General features: G+C 40.8%; 1 protein-coding gene across 1 annotated transcript in view; it reads right to left on the bottom strand.

Moving 5' to 3' along the window:
• Window positions 1-12,778: 12,778 nt before the first annotated feature.
• ablim2 (actin binding LIM protein family, member 2) overlaps window positions 12,779-17,963 on the bottom strand; it is a 133,279-nt gene continuing 128,094 nt past the window's right edge. The window contains exon 22 of the mRNA XM_063002853.1: window positions 12,779-15,456. Coding sequence (XP_062858923.1) covers window positions 15,343-15,456 — 114 coding nt within the window. The 3' untranslated portion in view covers window positions 12,779-15,342. The remainder of the gene's footprint in view (window positions 15,457-17,963) is intronic.

The raw sequence follows: 17,963 nt of genomic DNA, 5'->3' as shown, positions 1-17,963 counted from the left end.
ATCAAAGAGGCCTCTCATGGGCTGAGCTTTGTCCAAAATCTTATCTGTACTTTTCCAAAAGATATCATATTCTTGGCCTAGGGTTACGCTTGGCCTGCTGTGCTGGATTCCTGAGGGGTAGTTGACCTGGTCTGACTATTGTGAGCAGGTCAGGCTGATGAGACATCAGAGAGGACATTGTCTCAGTGGCTTTGAGTCTGCTTGTTCCCATTGCCAAATGTGACTAGGTCTGAAACTACTCGAGAATCGAGGACGCCCTTTGTCAATTGTTCATCAAAGATCACAGTCAGTAATTAGACCTGAAAATCTTCCTGAATGATGTCCAAGACATCTACACACAAAGGCACACACAAATACAAACACAAAGAATAAGGCCAAATGAGTTGAAATATAACTAGCATATACAGTACATTGATCAGCCATACCATTAAAACCTGGTTTCTACATTCACTGTCCATTTTCTCAGCTCCACTTACCATATAGGAGCACTTTGTAATTCTACAATTACTGAATGTAGTCCATCTGTTTCTCTGCACACCTTTTAAGCCTGCTTTTACCCTGTTCTTCAATGGTGAGGACCCCCACAGAGCAATTATTCTTTGGGTGGTGGATCATTCTCAGCACTGCAGTGACACTGACATGGTGGTGGTGTGTTAGTGTGTGTTGTGCCTCTACGAGTGGATCAGACACAGCAGTGCTGCTGGAGTTTTTAAATACTGTGTCCACTCACTGTCCACTCTATTAGACACTCCTACCTAGTTGGTCCACCTTGTAGATGTAAAGTCAGAGACGACTGCAGTGCTGATAATGATCCACCACACAAATAATACAATACCTACTCTGTAGTGGTCCTGTGGGGGGTCCTGACCATTAAAGAGCAGCACAAAAGGGGGCTAACAAAGCATGCAGAGAAACAGATGTACTACAGTCAGTAATTGTAGAACTACAAAGTGCTTCTATATGGTAAGTGGAGCTGATAAAATGGACAGTGAGTGTAGAAACAAGGAGGTGGTTTTAATGTTATGGCTGATCGGCGTACTTTATTTACCTCACAATATCAATGTAGTCTTTTGAATGCTACTAATGCTACTCTTAAAAGGCTTGTTGTGGTATTAATCACAACAAATGAACAACACTCAATAAATAGCACATAGCTTTGGTTATAATGGCAAAGCACAAAATTCCTTTTAATGGTTCTAACAACAAATCAATGATCAGGAAATTAGCAGGAACTAAGAAAATGCATCCGTCTCAGAAAATGAGACGTGTGCCATCATTTGCTCATTAATGCTCGTTGTTTTGGTGAACTGTTGAGGGGGGACACTGGAAAAAGAGGAATACACTTAAATAGTGGAGATAAATTAATGAACATATTTAAATAACTCATTCGAAACTCAAATGTCTGTGTATTCCAAAATTTAGTCTGGATTGGTTTGTTTTTCCTTAGAAGATAAGTGCAATTTGGCACACCGATGGCGCAGCTGTCTATTATGCCCACCACTGAGATTCGATTGTGAGTGCTATTGGCCGACCAGGCATCTACACATACAGTGTATCACAAAAATGAGTACACCCCTCACATTTCTGCAGATATTTAAGTATATCTTTTCATGGGACAACACTGACAAAATGACACTTTGACACAATGAAAAGTAGTCTGTGTGCAGCTTATATAACAGTGTAAATTTATTCTTCCCTCAAAATAACTCAATATACAGCCATTAATGTCTAAACCACCGGCAACAAAAGTGAGTACACCCCTTAGTGAAAGTTTCTGAAGTGTCAATATTTTGTGTGGCCATCATTATTTCCCAGAACTGCCTTAACTCTCCTGGGCATGGAGTTTACCAGAGCTTCACAGGTTGCCACTGGAATGCTTTTCCACTCCTCCATGACGACATCACGGAGCTGGCGGATATTCGAGACTTTGCGCTCCTCCACCTTCCACTTGAGGATGCCCCAAAGATGTTCTATTGGGTTTAGGTCTAGAGACATGCTTGGCCAGTCCATCACCTTTACCCTCAGCCTCTTCAATAAAGCAGTGGTCGTCTTAGAGGTGTGTTTGGGGTCATTATCATGCTGGAACACTGCCCTGCGACCCAGTTTCCGGAGGGAGGGGATCATGCTCTGCTTCAGTATTTCACAGTACATATTGGAGTTCATGTGTCCCTCAATGAAATGTAACTCCCCAACACCTGCTGCACTCATGCAGCCCCAGACCATGGCATTCCCACCACCATGCTTGACTGTAGGCATGACACACTTATCTTTGTACTCCTCACCTGATTGCCACCACACATGCTTGAGACCATCTGAATCAAACAAATTAATCTTGGTCTCATCAGACCATAGGACATGGTTCCAGTAATCCATGTCCTTTGTTGACATGTCTTCAGCAAACTGTTTGCGGGCTTTCTTGTGTAGAGACTTCAGAAGAGGCTTCCTTCTGGGGTGACAGCCATGCAGACCAATTTGATGTAGTGTGCGGCGTATGGTCTGAACACTGACAGGCTGACCCCCCACCTTTTCAATCTCTGCAGCAATGCTGACAGCACTCCTGCGCCTATCTTTCAAAGACAGCAGTTGGATGTGACGCTGAGCACGTGCACTCAGCTTCTTTGGACGACCAACGCGAGGTCTGTTCTGAGTGGACCCTGCTCTTTTAAAACGCTGGATGATCTTGGCCACTGTGCTGCAGCTCAGTTTCAGGGTGTTGGCAATCTTCTTGTAGCCTTGGCCATCTTCATGTAGCGCAACAATTCGTCTTTTAAGATCCTCAGAGAGTTCTTTGCCATGAGGTGCCATGTTGGAACTTTCAGTGACCAGTATGAGAGAGTGTGAGAGCTGTACTACTAAATTGAACACACCTGCTCCCTATGCACACCTGAGACCTAGTAACACTAACAAATCACATGATATTTTGGAGGGAAAATGACAAGCAGTGCTCAATTTGGACATTTAGGGGTGTAGTCTCTTAGGGGTGTACTCACTTTTGTTGCTGGTGGTTTAGACATTAATGGCTGTATATTGAGTTATTTTGAGGGAAGAATAAATTTACACTGTTATATAAGCTGCACACAGACTACTTTTCATTGTGTCAAAGTGTCATTTTGTCAGTGTTGTCCCATGAAAAGATATACTTAAATATCTGCAGAAATGTGAGGGGTGTACTCACTTTTGTGATACACTGTACATGATTGGCTATGTCTGAGTGGATGACCAAAGCCCTGGAATGGATTGGCACCCTTTCCAGCATATTCCTGCCTTGTGCCCTGTATGCCTTTGTGACACATTTCCGTTTCCCCACACCCTTCCCCCCCTTAGGGAAAGTCTGTGGTCTGGGGGGGGGTGACCCCCACCGACTGATACTATCAGGTCCTTGACACTCAAGTGTGAGGTTTTATTTTAAATTACAACGGACTACTTACGAAAAAATGAAACCCACACTGATACTGAGAGAACATGACAAGAATAGCCAGTGGCAAGAATAACTGTCTGATGTGGCTGTGTGAAAGAGATAGTAGTATGGTAGTTCAGTGGTTAAGGTACTGGACTAGTAATCAGAAACTTGCTGGTTCAAGACCCACTACAGTATGTATGTACAAAATGTATTTAGTCACAATTATAAGTCGCTTTAGATAAACGATCTGCTAAATGCTGTAAATGTCCACACTGGTTTACTCCAAGTATGAGAGGCTGGGTCTTCTGAATTACCCCCATGTGAGAGTAATAGTAAATGTCTGATGCCCTGCAATAGATTAGCAGCCTGTACAGGATGTATTTCTGGCCAGCATCCAGTATTTTAATGCAGGCTAAGGAACCACTACAAACCTTATCAGAAAGCTAGTTAAATGCTTTTATTTTGCTTTTTTTTTTTAAGTGGCACAGAGCCAAAATACGCTAGCTCACTAACAACGGGATCTAGGGTTCGAATTTCACTGGTGCTATCGGCCGGTCAAGTGTCTACACAGACTTAATTGGTTACTTCCTTGACATTGGGGGGCAAAGCCATTGGGAGGTACAATTTTCAGTGCACTCTCAGTGTCAGCCCCAAGGATGGCTGAGTCAGGAAGGGCATTTGGCATAAAAACTGTGCCAAATCAGATATGTAGACCAGAATGATCAGCTGAGACAACACCTAAACATGCAGCCGAAATAAATAAACATAATCAGCATAACAATCTGTTTGAAAAGTGAATCTTTTTCTTTTTTTATTTTCATCCACCATTTTAATAGAGTTGGTTTGAGGCGGGTTCAGTTTCACCCGGAACACTGGGCACAGGGCAGGAATACCATGGACTAAGGATGTAACGATGCACCACAAGACAGTTAAAAATTGATTCACATGTGAAATGATTCAAATCAATTTACATGTATAATGAATCGATATTCACTTTAAACAGCAGAGTTATATTGTTAAACAAAAGTATTGATCTAAAGAATCATCTGCTCACCGCTAAGGTGGCGCAGCGGTAAAAAGCACACGCTGCAACCAAAGCTGGATCTCGAATACGTGGTACCGAATCCAGCGCTGCCTTACCTTACAGGCCAACCATTGGCCTGTTGTTCAGTTGGGGGCGGGACAAAAGCCGGAAGTGGGTCTCTCTCTGTCAGAATGGTGCAATTACGACCTCTGCTGGCTGATTAAAGGCACCTACACAGAGATGAGGAAGGAGCGCTCTTAGGGTGTGTCTCTCCGCTTGCAACGCTAGGTGGCACAACACTCGTCAATGTGTGGGTGGCAAGATACAAATGGCTTGCTGCTCATGTGTCGGAGGGATGTGGGTTAGCTTCGATCTCCTCGGTCAGGGCAGGGTTCGACATAGGCAGAGAGGAAGCACGATGCAAATTGGACAATTGGACGCGCTAAAGGGGGAGAAAAGGGGGAGAAAAGGGGGAAAAAGCAAAAAAAAAAAAAAATCATCTGTTCTGGGTTTTTCTTGCTTAGTCTTCTTGCATATTTTGATTACCAGTAAAATCCTATGAAAATATGCCAGGTTTTTCCAAGGTTTAAAACAGGGTTTTAACTTGCAAACCGAAATAAAGTGATACACATATTGAAAGTACAATACTGTTGTATCACCCACACCCTTCATGTGAACAGCATTATGGAGTTTGGGACGCAGCTGTCCTGACTCTGGCCATATGATGCGCGCCCCCGCTGGACCACGCGAGTGCTTGGGAACGCGCTTTAGTCAACAATCGCGTCCTTTCTTTTGTGTTCCAGTCTGCTTTCATTCTGCACAAAACCAACCAAAAAAACCACACACACGTCTGAAGCATGATTCTGACCTTTAGTCGTAGTAGCTACAAGGTGTACGTTTAAAGGCTGAAAGAAATAATACATGTACAATAGAAGATAAATTAATCTCAGTCACTCGTGTACAGAAGAGTTTAATTTAATGTAACCGTTAACCGCAGTAACTGACACACACACACACACACACACACAGTTGTTAAATTTAGCGCTTACCTTTAGTACGGTTTGCTGTCATGTTGTTTTTTCTGCACTGTAAATAAAGAAAGATGTAAAAGCCGAGAAAGGATCGTCCCTCCCCCCTCACCTTACCTCCTTCCTCTGTCTACTCTACTGAATCAAACTGCTGCTCATGCTGCGGGACAGCAACCCTCCTCCAGCTGTCAAGATGCACACAGACTGACAGCTTCAACAGCCAATCGAAAAGCAGCACTCAAGGCCGTTTAACCAATAGCAAAAAGGAAGGGGCGTGACCGATTAGTGTCCATAGAACTTCGGTTTGAGAGGTTATTACACATATTACACAATAAACATCAACCTTTCTGTCTCTGGGTCTGTCTGAACCTTATGTCACCCTACACCTCCTTGTTTCTGCACTCACTGTCCATTTTATCAGCTCCACTTACCATATAGAAGCACGTTGTAGTTCTACAATTACTGACTGTAGTCCATCTATTTCTCTACATAACTTTTTAACCTGCTTTCACCCTGTTCGTCAATGGTCAGGACCACCACAGAGCAGGGATTATTTAGTTGGTGGATCATTCTCAGCACTGCAGTGACACTGACATGGTGGTGGTGTGTTAGTGTTAGACACAGCAGCGCTGCTGGAGTTTTTAAATACCGTGTTCACTCACTGTCCACTCTATTAGACACTCCTACCTAGCTGGTCCACCTTGTAGATGTAAAGTCAGAGACGATCGCTCATCTACTGCTGCTATTTGAGTTGGTCAGCTTAATCTAGACCTTCATCAGTGGTCACAGGACACTGCCCACAGGGCACTGTTGGCTGAATATTTTTAATTGGTGGACTATTCTCAGTCCAGCAGTGACAGTGAGGTGTTTAAAAACTCCATCAGCGCTGCTGTGTCTGATCCACTCATACCAGCACAACACACACTAACACACCACCACCATGTCAGTGTCACTGCAGTGCTTACAATGATCCACCACCCAAATAATACCTGCTCTGTAGTGTAGTCCTGGAAGAGTCCTGACCATTGAAGAACAGCATGAAAGGGGCTAACAAAGCATGCAGAGAAACAGATGGACTACAGTCAGTAATTGTAGAACTACAAAGTGCTTCTTTATGGTAAGTGAAGGCGATAAAATGGACAATGTGTGTAGAAATAAGGAGGTGGTTTTAATGTTATGGCTGATCTGTGTATAACCATTCCTGCATTTCATGCCTGTAACACGTTTCAAAAATCACAGCGGTGCAAATTACTTATGTCAGAGGCACTGACACAACCCCATACCATGACAGACCCTGGCTTTAGGACTTGTTGCTGATAACAGTCTGGATGGTCCTTTTCGTCTTTGGTCTGGTGCATACAGAGTCCATTTCTTCTAAAAGGATCTGCAATACTGATTCAGTTAACCACAGAACATGTTTCCACAGTGTGATGGCCTGTCCCAAAATGCCTCTGAGCCCAGACAACTTGATGCTGTTTTTAGACAAGGTTAACATAAGGCTTTTTAGCACAGTAAAGTTTTAAGTGGCATTTGCAAATGTAACTCATGTATTGTAGTGCTTGACAAAGGTTTACTAAAACAATTACTTGATCATGTAGTTATATCAGCAATTGGTAAATGACAGTTGCTGAAATAATGACTTGCTGAAATAATCATGGACTTCGCTGAAAAAATCGTCGCCACCGGTGTTGCCACCGGTCGGCTGGGTGCCATCTGGCAGGCATAATTGGCAGTGCCTGCAGCAGATACTAATTGGCCACCGTATCTGCAGGGTGGGGACCTGGAGTCTGTCAGCAGCGGAAGACAAATTGGATGTGCTACATCGGGAGGAAAATGGGGAGAAAAATGCATTAAAAAAAATAAATAAATGTAAATGTCTGTTGTCTTAAATGGCTGTATTTAACTTTTACATATTTAATCAATTAGCAAACATAATGGAATCTTTTTGTAATCCAAATAAAATCTCTCTTCATTTTTGTTGAGGCCTTAGAGGAGGCTCCATGATGGGTCACGTCCCCCTGGTTGTGAACTGATCAGACACGTTTTCATGTGATTTCTCTCCAAAATAGTGCTTAAATATGACAACCTATCAGATAATGTTTACAAGTACATTAAAAACTTCTACCTTAATTAAGGTGAGGTTTATTGTTTCAGTCTCATTTTATACAGTCACAAAGCTTCAATGCTTTTCTGCATTGTTAAGCCTTATATTATACCAGCCAACATAAACAGATATGGGCCCATGAACAGTGTAAAAATACACTAATAGCACTTGTATGAAAGTCTGAAATGTTTCCTGCTGGGAGGGATGTTTTAACCAGCAGCTATTTTACATGTAATGTTTATGCAGCCACACACAAGTCACAAAGCAGCCACTTAAAACTCTTAAGGAATGTTGTTCAAAAACTTCAGCTCTCCAGCAACGAATCTGCTGAGGGATGCCAAACTACTTTATCAATCTACCAATCAGCTGTCATCTGCTCTGTGTGCTGGGTGTTTAAAGAAGCACTTTCTTTCTTTTCCTTTTTATGCCCTTAAAAAGTTTAGCTACTTTTGGGCTTTTTAAGCTGTAGAATTGGATATAAACCCGAAATCACAGTAACTAAGGCAAAGTGACAAAGCAGCTGCTGGAAACGTACAACGTCAAGAGAGTATGAGAACATTATCGTATCCCTAAGCTGTGATTTAAAATTAATATGAGAACACATCAAGTGACTGGTTTATTACAACCCCAAATCAGAAAAAGTTGGGACAGTATGGAAAGTGCAAATAAAATAAAAATGCAGTGTTCCTTACATTTATTTTAACTTTTATTTGATTGCAGACAGGATGAACCTGAGATATTTCATGTTTTATCTGCTCAACTTCATTTCATTTGTTAATATACCTCCATTCCTGCATTTCAGACCTGCAATACATTCTAAAAAAAATTGGGACGGGGGCAATTTAGGGCTAGTAATGAGGTGAAAAAACTAAATGATGTGATTCCAAACAAATGATGTCAACAGGTGATTGTAATCATGGTTTGGTACAAAAGCAGCATCCAGGAAAGGCTGAGTCTTTGATGAGCAAAGATGATCAGAGGATCTCCAGTTTGTCAACAAATGTGTAAGAAAATGATTGAAATGTTTAAAAACAATGAACCTCAAAAAAAGATTGGAAGGGATTTGCATATTTCTCCCTCTACAGTGCATAATATCATTAAACCATTCAAGATATCGGGAGGAATTTCAGTTCGTAAAAGCCAAGAGCGCAAGCTTAAGCTGAACGCCCGTGATCTTCAATCCCTCAGACGACACTGCATCATGAACCGCAACTCAACAATATCTGATATAACCACATGGGTGAGGGATTACTTTGGCAAACCTTTGTCAATAGGGCTGTCGTGCTAACCGCAATTTTGAAATATCGCGGTATAGACCAGCCAACCGCAGGGCATGCCAAGCAACCGCATCACCGCGATATTCACGTTTTTTCTTTCTTTCTTCTCTTTTTTTTTTTTTTTTTTGCAGGGTCCATCTTGTTTTATACGCTTACAATCGGGCGTAATAAATGTTAAATGAATTCATAATGAAAATGAGCTAGGAGCGACATTTTCCCGCAACCTGTTCGCATGCGTTGCTGCTGAGTATCAGGCTTTGTGTTTTAAAATGTAAACAATCGCAAGAGGAATTATAGGCAAGTTTGAGTTCACACTCAATAAAATACTTGTAATTTAGACTATATTCAAACAGCCTCGGCGTACTAAAACACTTAATGACGGTTAATATGGCATTGCAGCCTGCAAATATTCTCTTGCTGGCTTGCTGGAATGATTTAAATTAATTTTTTCGTTGAATAAAAATGTATTGAAACAAATAATAACTTAAAATGTAGTATATATTGTTATGTTAATTATATCTACTAAATATGTAGATAGTTAATAGTGGCGCAATAACCAGGATAGATTTGCTTTGATCTGTAAAGTCGCATGCAGGATCAGTACACGTGTGTATTAGTGTAACATCGGTAACGTCGGGAACATCGCTACCCCACTCAGATCCTCTCTAAACCACATCAGATGAACGTGTTGGTTCTTCTAGCGCGCATGATAACGCAGGTTTAAACTCTTACAGACTTTATTCTTTATACAATTTTTTTTTTTTTACCATATTTTGATTAGATGTGCGTTTAAAATATTTAGCCTAAACTCTTTTTTTTTTCGTTTCACAGTGTATATCTAGCCTAGGCTAGAAGCTAAATTTAAACCTTTTTTAATAGAGAAAAGACGCGCATCCCTGCTGTGTTCTGTATTTAACATTAAACACGCATTTCATTGGTCTTAAAGCTGTCTCATCTTTGTCATTATAAAGCAATAATATATCGAATCATAGCCTAACAATGAAGCTTGTTTATATAGCTCTAAAATCCAGATTAATTAAGTAATAAAAAAATAAAATAAAAAATAAAAAATAAATGGCGATATCACCGCATACCGCGATATTGAGACAGGCTGAATATCGCAAGGGGAAATTATTTCACCCCGACAGCCCTATTTGTCAAGCACTACAATACAGAGTTACATGCACAAATGCCACTTAAAACTTTACTGTGCAAAAAAGAAGCCTTATGTTAACCATGTCCAGAAGTGGCTGCGACTTCTCTGGGCTCAGAGGCATCTAAGATGGACCATCACACAGTGGAAACGTGTATTGTGGTCAGATGAATCAGCATTCCAGGTCTTTTTTGGAAAAATTGCCGCCGTGTGCTCCGGACCAAAGACGAAAAGGACCATCCAGACTGTTATCAGCAACAAGTCCAAAAGCCAGGGTCTGTCATGGTATGGGGCTGTGTCAGTGCCCTTGGCAAAGGTCATTTACACTTCTGTGATGGCAGCATTAATGCAGAAAAGTTCATTGAGATCTTAGAGCAACATATGCTGCCTTCAAGACGTCACCTTTTCCATGGACGTCCATGCACACATTACAAAGGCGTGGCTGCGGAAGAAGAGGGTACAGGTACTGGACTGGCCTGCCTGAAGTCCTGACCTGTGCCCAATAGAGAATGTGTGGAGAATTTTGAAATGAAAACTGTACTGTTGCACATCTTAAGACGTGTTTGCAGGAAGAATGAGACAAAATCAAAGTTGAAACACTAAATCACTTGGTCTCCTCGGTGCCAAAACGTCTTTTAAGTGTGGTCTTTTAAATGCTTTACTGTCCCAACTTTTTTTGGAATGTGTTGCAGGCCTGAAATGCAGGAATGGATGTCTATTAATACAACATGAAATATCTCAGGTTCAAACTGTCTGCAATCAAATAAAAGTCAAAGTAAATGTGAGGAACACTGTTTTTGTATTATTGGCATTTTCCATGCTGTGCTTTTCCGATTTGGGGTTGTACAAGAAAATGTTTGATTTACTTGTAAATATGAGCATGTATCAGCATATGAGCATTTATCGGTAGCTCAGTGGTTGAGGTACTAAACTAGTAATCAGAAAGTCATTGGTTTAAGCCCCACCACCACCAAGTTGCCACAACTGAGCCCCTGAGCAAAGCCTTTAACCCTAAGTTGTTAAAATTATATTTGTTTATGATTGTAAGTCACTTTGGATAAAAGCATTAAATGTATTACATAAAGATTAAAATATACTTATTTAGTGCCGATTAAGAAAAGAAAAATCATGAATGTAAAGACAATAGGCAGCAGCTTAATTCAAGACTAGGGTTCATGAACAGGTCTCTGGTGATTAACCCTAAACTCTTAACCATTTTCCAGGTTGAGCCTGGACACTTAACTTCGGAAAATCTGGCAACACACTCATGAGCAAAGCAACCGGCCATAAACTTGAGGTCAGAAACGTTCAACACTAAGCAAACAGCAATCTGGGGCAAAATAGAATAGAAATTGGTGCTCAGGTGGTGTAGCCCACTACCACTGTAAATTACGCTAACCCACTACTGCCAAGATCCAGGGTTTGACTCCTTGACTGTGCTGTTAAGAGGGTTGAGACCCTGCAATAGATTGGGGTCCTACCTGGGGTGTTTTATTGCATTGTGGCCAGTGATTTTAGGGAAACAGGACCCAGAAAGACCCTGACCAGAATTAAGCATGAGTAAAACATGAAAATGAGGATGATAAAAATTAAATCCTTCCAGATTATTTTTTTAATAAAAGATGGTCAGTTTTTTGGTTATTGATTAACCTTATACAGTCATGTACACCGATCAGCCATAACATTAAAACCACCTCCTTGTTTCTACACTCACTGTCTATTTTATCAGCTCCACTTACCATATAGAAGCACTTTGTAGTTCTACAATTACTGACTGTTTCTTTGCATGCTTTGTTAGCTCTTTTTCATGCTGTTCTTCAATGGTCAGGACCCCCACAGAGTAGGTACTATTTAGGTGGTGGATCATTCTCAGCACTGCAGTGACACTGACATGGTGGTGGTGTGTTAGTGTGTGTTGTGCTGGTATTAGTTGATCAGTCGCTCATCTATTGCTGCTGTTTGAGTTGGTCATCTTCTAGACCTTCATCAGTGGTCAGAGGACGCTGCCCACAGGGCTCTGTTGGCTGGATATTTTAGGTTGGTGGACTATTCTCAGTCCAGCAGTGACAGTGAGGTGTTTAAAAACTCAATCAGCGCTGCTGTGTCTTATCCACTCATACCAGCACAACTCACACTAACACACCACCACCATGTCAGTGTCACTGCAGTGCTGAGAATGATCCACCACCCAAATAATACCTGCTCTGTGGTGGTCCTGTGGGGGTCCTGACCATTGAAGAACAGGGTGAAAGCAGGTAAAAAAAAAGTATGTAAAAAAACAGATGGACTACAGTCAGTAACTGTAGAACTACAAACTGCTTCTATATGTGTATTCTATATGTAAGTGGAGCTGTTAAAATAGACAGTGAGTGTAGAAACAAGGAGGTGGTTTTAATGTTATGGCTGATCAGTGTATTTTAAATGTTCTCAGGTTTTTTTTCTCAGTACAGGAAAACATTTTAAACATTGTTTATGGTAAAGGCACATGTGCTTCATAAGTGTGAGACAGACATTTAGTTCAGAAACATTAAATAATGAAGGCAACAGTGTAGCTTATTGATTCACCATGCCGATAAAGTGATTTATTAAACCCCATTAAAACCTCACAGTGACACTCAAATAAGACACACAGCTAAATATAATTAAATGTCTGAATGCAGATATTAATGCTTTGTTATGTAAGCAAATAATGGCTGACCGATTATTCCGGCTGGCCAAAAGCTGAGACTTCGTCACATTCATGCTAAAGCTACAGACGTTGCAGTGAGTTGCTTCCAGTAGGCTGAATGTGGTATGATAAATATTGCACTTTAAGCTATAACTCAGAGTCAGAATACAGACGAGAGACATGATGGCAGTAATGGAGAGGAGAAAAACAAAAATAAGGAACACATACAGTGCTGTGAAAAAGTATTTGCCCCCACTTGATTTTTTCTGTTTTTGTTAATATTTCAGATCTTTTAATTTGAATTTAAGATAATAACAACACTAACACAAAATTCAACTTTTTAAATGCATTTTCTCCCCATTTTTCCTCCGGATTTAGCGCACTCAATTTGTCCTCCGCTGCAGAGGGATACTTGATTGCATCCGAAGGGAGCACGTCGCTGTACACGCCTCTTCCGACACGTGCACAGCCCTCCTCTTCTCGCCCCTGCATTCTGCACAGGCGTCTCTTCCGCCGATCAGGGTCCTTACACAGCGTATGAAGATCCCACCTCACACATAAGCTGTGTCCGAAATCGCATACTTCCATACTCAATCGTACGCGAAGGCAGTTCGCGAGAGCGGTTAGTATGTCCGAATACATAGTATACATAAAAAGGTACGCGAGAAGTACCCGGATGACGTACTTCTTGGGCAGCCATGTTTGAGATTACGAACGATGCACACTTTCGGTCCGCTAATGTATCCCATAATTCAACTGGAGCTGCGTAGGAGTTCGAAGCGGAAGAAGAAACAAGAAAGATGGCGGAAAACTGAGAGTCCTCTGTTTAAGTGTAAGATAAACAAAATAAAAATTTTATTATTGCGTACAACCCTAAATAATGTTAAATATCCAAAATTTTGCCGAGTGGGGCTTGTAATGAGCACGCGGTCTGTAACTATGGTGATATTACGTCATCACGTCCTCACTTGACGTTGGTAAGATTGGGGAAGTAGTACGTAGGGGTGTTGTGTGCATACTGCATACTTCTGTACTGAAAGCGCGTACTTCTTTACCGGCCGAGCGGTGCGTACTTCCTCTAATCTAGTACGTACTCTGTAAGTATGCGATTTCGGACGCAGCTATAGTCCGGCCCCCACCCTGCAGATACGGTAGTTAGTATCTGCTGCAGGCACTGCCAATTGTGCCCGCCAGATGGTGCCCAGCCAATGCCGAGTTTCGAACCGAGGAGTTCAGAATCTCGGCGCTGGTGTGCTAGCGGAATATCCCGCTGCGCCACCTGGGCGCTAAAATGCAGCTTTTAAATGATCATACCATTCATTAAAGATAAAGATGTATTCAAAATGTATCACCTATGTTAAAATGTAACTGCCCCCTAAACCTAATAACTGGTAGTGCCACCCTTGGCACTCCACTTGGCAACAAATGCAATCAAGCAGTTGCGCTAATGATCCATGTGTCTTTTGCATTGCTTTTGGCTTGCTCTTCTATGCAGAATAGTTTTAATTTGGCTACACTGGAGGGTTTTGGAGCATGAACTGTCCGTTTTCGGTCCTGCCACAGTATCTCAGGTCTTTGACTTGATCATTCCAAAACCTTAATTTTGTTTCTTTTGAGCATTCAGTTAGACTTGATCATGTGCTTTGGATATTTGTCCTGCTGCATAACACAACTTCACTTAATCTTTAGGTCAAAAACTGAGAGGCAGACATTTTCCCTCAGGATGTTCACAGATTTACTGGTGCTCCAAACCCTTAGCAATGGCTTTGTAACCTGTCCAGACTGGTAGATTTAAATGGCTTTGTTTCATATCTTTATTTGAATCTCTTTAGAATGTGGAATCATCTGCTGTGGAATCATCTGTTCCAACAGATCTGGCAGTAATCATACCCGGGTGTGGCTAGTCAAAGTGAACCCAGTTTAAATTAGAATTAGTTAACTGGTTAATTTTGTAGCTAAGGGGGGGGGGGGGGGGGTTACTTTTTCACAAGGGTCAGGTAGGGCTGAGCTGCATTTTCACACAATAAATGACATTATTATAAAAAAAATAAAAAAAATCTCATGTTTACTTAGTTTATCTTTGTTTTATATTTGCATCTAATATCTTTGTCTAATAATAAAAGTATTTCAATGATCTGAAACATAAATGTGTGACAAATGCAAAAATAAATACATTGGGAAAGGGCAAACGCTTTTCTCACAGCACTGTATGGAAGAGTAGAAAAAGAAAATGCACACAGCTAGGTGAAGAAAGAATCAGAGACACTTTCAGATGTGGAGGGACAGGCATGGTTCTCAGGCATAAAACCATACAGGTAGTAGCTTATATGCAGATCCCAAGCTGGTTTCTCTCACACAGAAATCACAGTTGTGAGCAAGAAGAAACAGAGAGCATGATGGACAGGAGAGACGTACGCCGTCTACACTGTTTTCTTCCCTGTCAAACATTAGCAGAACATTCAAAGTGGCATTTGCACAAAAGCGAAATGGCTAACACTGAAGCTGCATAATGACACTGTATGTAACACACTCCTGATCTTCAGCATGTGATGGGATGGGAGCAGGTATGCAGCAGATTTGAAGTGCATATAGGTTCCACTTTTTCTCTCTTCTCTGCATATATGTAGTAGATAAAGTGAGCTTCCTTGTATCTACTCTTCCTTTATGCGGCCACAGTTCACAGGCTAGTTAGAACAAGCGGGCTTTTTTCTTCAGATCATTTCGCTTCCACAAAGCCAAGCGGTCAAACTGCTCGATGGTCATTCTGAATACCTGAAAGAACTCCTCCGGTGACAGGTGCCTCTGAAAAATGAGAAACATAAAAATAAATTAACTAAAATCATTTTAGACTACATAACCAGAACCTGTTACATAAAGGTTTCAGCTAAACAGTCATTGTTTGATAAATCATGGTCTTGCAATCTTTATAGATAGATAGATTAGATAGATTCAACTTTATTGTCATTGCTCAGTCAAGGTACAAGGCAACAAAATGTAGTTAGCATCTACCAGAAGTGCAAATAGTAGCATTGTGCAACGAAAACAGAGAATATCAGTAACATATATCTATGATTAATATGAATATAAAGTTATAACTATAGCTGTTTACAAATATGGAATTATATCTATATACATAGTACTATATACATAGCAATAATAACAACAATAAGCATACAAATAAAAATGGGTATATATTATAATAATAACAGTAATAATAATAATAAAAGATTAGTTAGGTATACATTATAATAGTAATAATAATAAAGATTAGTTAGGTATACATTATAATAATAACAGTAATAATAATAAAGGATGTGTAAATAATAACTATACAACTGTAACTATAACTATGTAAGGATGGTGAAAAATAACTATAATTATACATATATATGTATGACGGTTGTGTAAAGTGCAGGTGCAATAATAAATAATAATAACAGTTCAGTGAGTAGTCCGGGGTGTTGGTAAAGTGCAGGTGCAATAATAAATAATAATAACAGTCCAGTGTGTAATCCGGGGTGTTGAAGGTATTAACGGTCAACGGATGGTATTAACAGATGGTATTATAGTCAAACGTTGCCAGTATGGGCTCAGCGGTTAAGGTAATGGACTATCAATCACAAGATCCCCGCTTTAAGCCCCACCACTGCCAGGTTGCCACTGCTGGGCTGAGACCCTTAACCCTCAGTTGCTTGGGTACTGTCACAATTGTATAGTGCTTTGGATAATAGCATCTACTATTTATTTATTAGGATTTTAACTTCATATTTTACACACTTTGGTTACATTCATGACATGACAGGTAGTTACTGGTTACACAAGATTCATCAGTTCAAGTTTTTAGCGTCATGGACAATTTTGTATCTCCAATTCACCTCACTTGCACGTCTTTGAACTGTGGGAGGAAACCAGAGCTCCTGAGGGAAACCCACATAGACACGGGGAGAACATGCAAATTCCACACGGAAAGGACCCAGACTGCTTTACCTGGGAATCGACCCCAGGACCTTCTTGCTCTGAGGCAACAGTGCTACCCACCGAGTCACTGTGCCGCCCTAGCATCTACTAAGTGCCGTAAATGTTAATGCAGTAGAAAGTGTTGTTTACAGGGCACTACGGGGAGACTATCACTGTCTCACACACATACTCACAAAAGTACTGGGACACAACACCAACATTTGTAAACAAGTGTTTACAAATTATTCAAATGAAGGAAATTATATGCTTCCAATATTGCAGCAACAGTTTAAGAGATACCCTTTCCTACTTCGGTATGACTGCCTTTTTGCCCCTGTGCACAAAGACAGGTCTATAAAGAAATGAAGAAACTCCAGTGGCCTGCACTGAGCCCTGACCTCAACCCCACTGAACAGCTTTGAAATTAACTGAAACATCAATTGAGGGTTTCTTAACCAACAGCCATACATACTTTTAATGGAATGAGGCCAGATTCCCAGAGACACTACGTAAATCCGTATTGTAGCGCTTGATAAAGGTTTGCCAAAGCAATCCCTCACCCATGTGGTTATATCAGCTATTGTTAAGTGGCGGTTCTTGATGCAGTGGTGTCTGAGGGATTGAAGATCACGGGTGTTCAGTTTAAGCTTGCGCCCTTGGCCTTTATGCACTGAAATTCCTCCTGATTCCTTGAATCGTTTAATGATATTATGCACTGTAGAGGGAGAAATATGCAAATCTCTTCCAATCTTTCTTTGAGGTTCATTGTTTTTAAACATTTCAATCATTTTCTCACACATTTGCTCAACAAAGACTCAGCCTTCCCTGATGCTGCTTTTGTACCAAACCATGATTACAATCACCTGTTGACATCACCTGTTTGGAATCACATCATTATTTAATTTTTTCACCTTTACTAGCCCTAATTTGCCCCCGTCCCAACTTTTTTGGAAATGTGTTGCAGGCCTGAAATGCAGGAATGGATGTTTATTAACAAATGAAATGAAGTTGAGCCGACAAAACTAAAGTAAATGTAAGGAACACTACATTTTTATTTTAATTGCATTTTCCATACTGTCCCAACTTGTTCTGATTTGGGGTTGTAGTATGCAAGTTCAGTGAGATGTGTTTTTTGTTTGTTTCATCTCCTTTAACCCCGACTGATAAACCTGTCACAACATCCTTTACAGGGTCAAGGAAACCATAAGGAGCTTCAATGGAATCAAGTTGCTGATATTCAGCAGAACCAAGAAATTGACAACATCAGCGTCACCCACCCACACTCCCCACACACAAAACATTTCAGCAATACAGCAAAACAAGGAACATTTATAACTTAGCAAAACAAGAAG

Source organism: Trichomycterus rosablanca, chromosome 10, assembly GCF_030014385.1.
Source record: "Trichomycterus rosablanca isolate fTriRos1 chromosome 10, fTriRos1.hap1, whole genome shotgun sequence".
Lineage (NCBI taxonomy): Eukaryota > Metazoa > Chordata > Actinopteri > Siluriformes > Trichomycteridae > Trichomycterus > Trichomycterus rosablanca.
The sequence above is the reverse complement of the archived record's forward strand: the minus strand, read 5'-3'. Positions and strand labels throughout refer to the sequence as shown.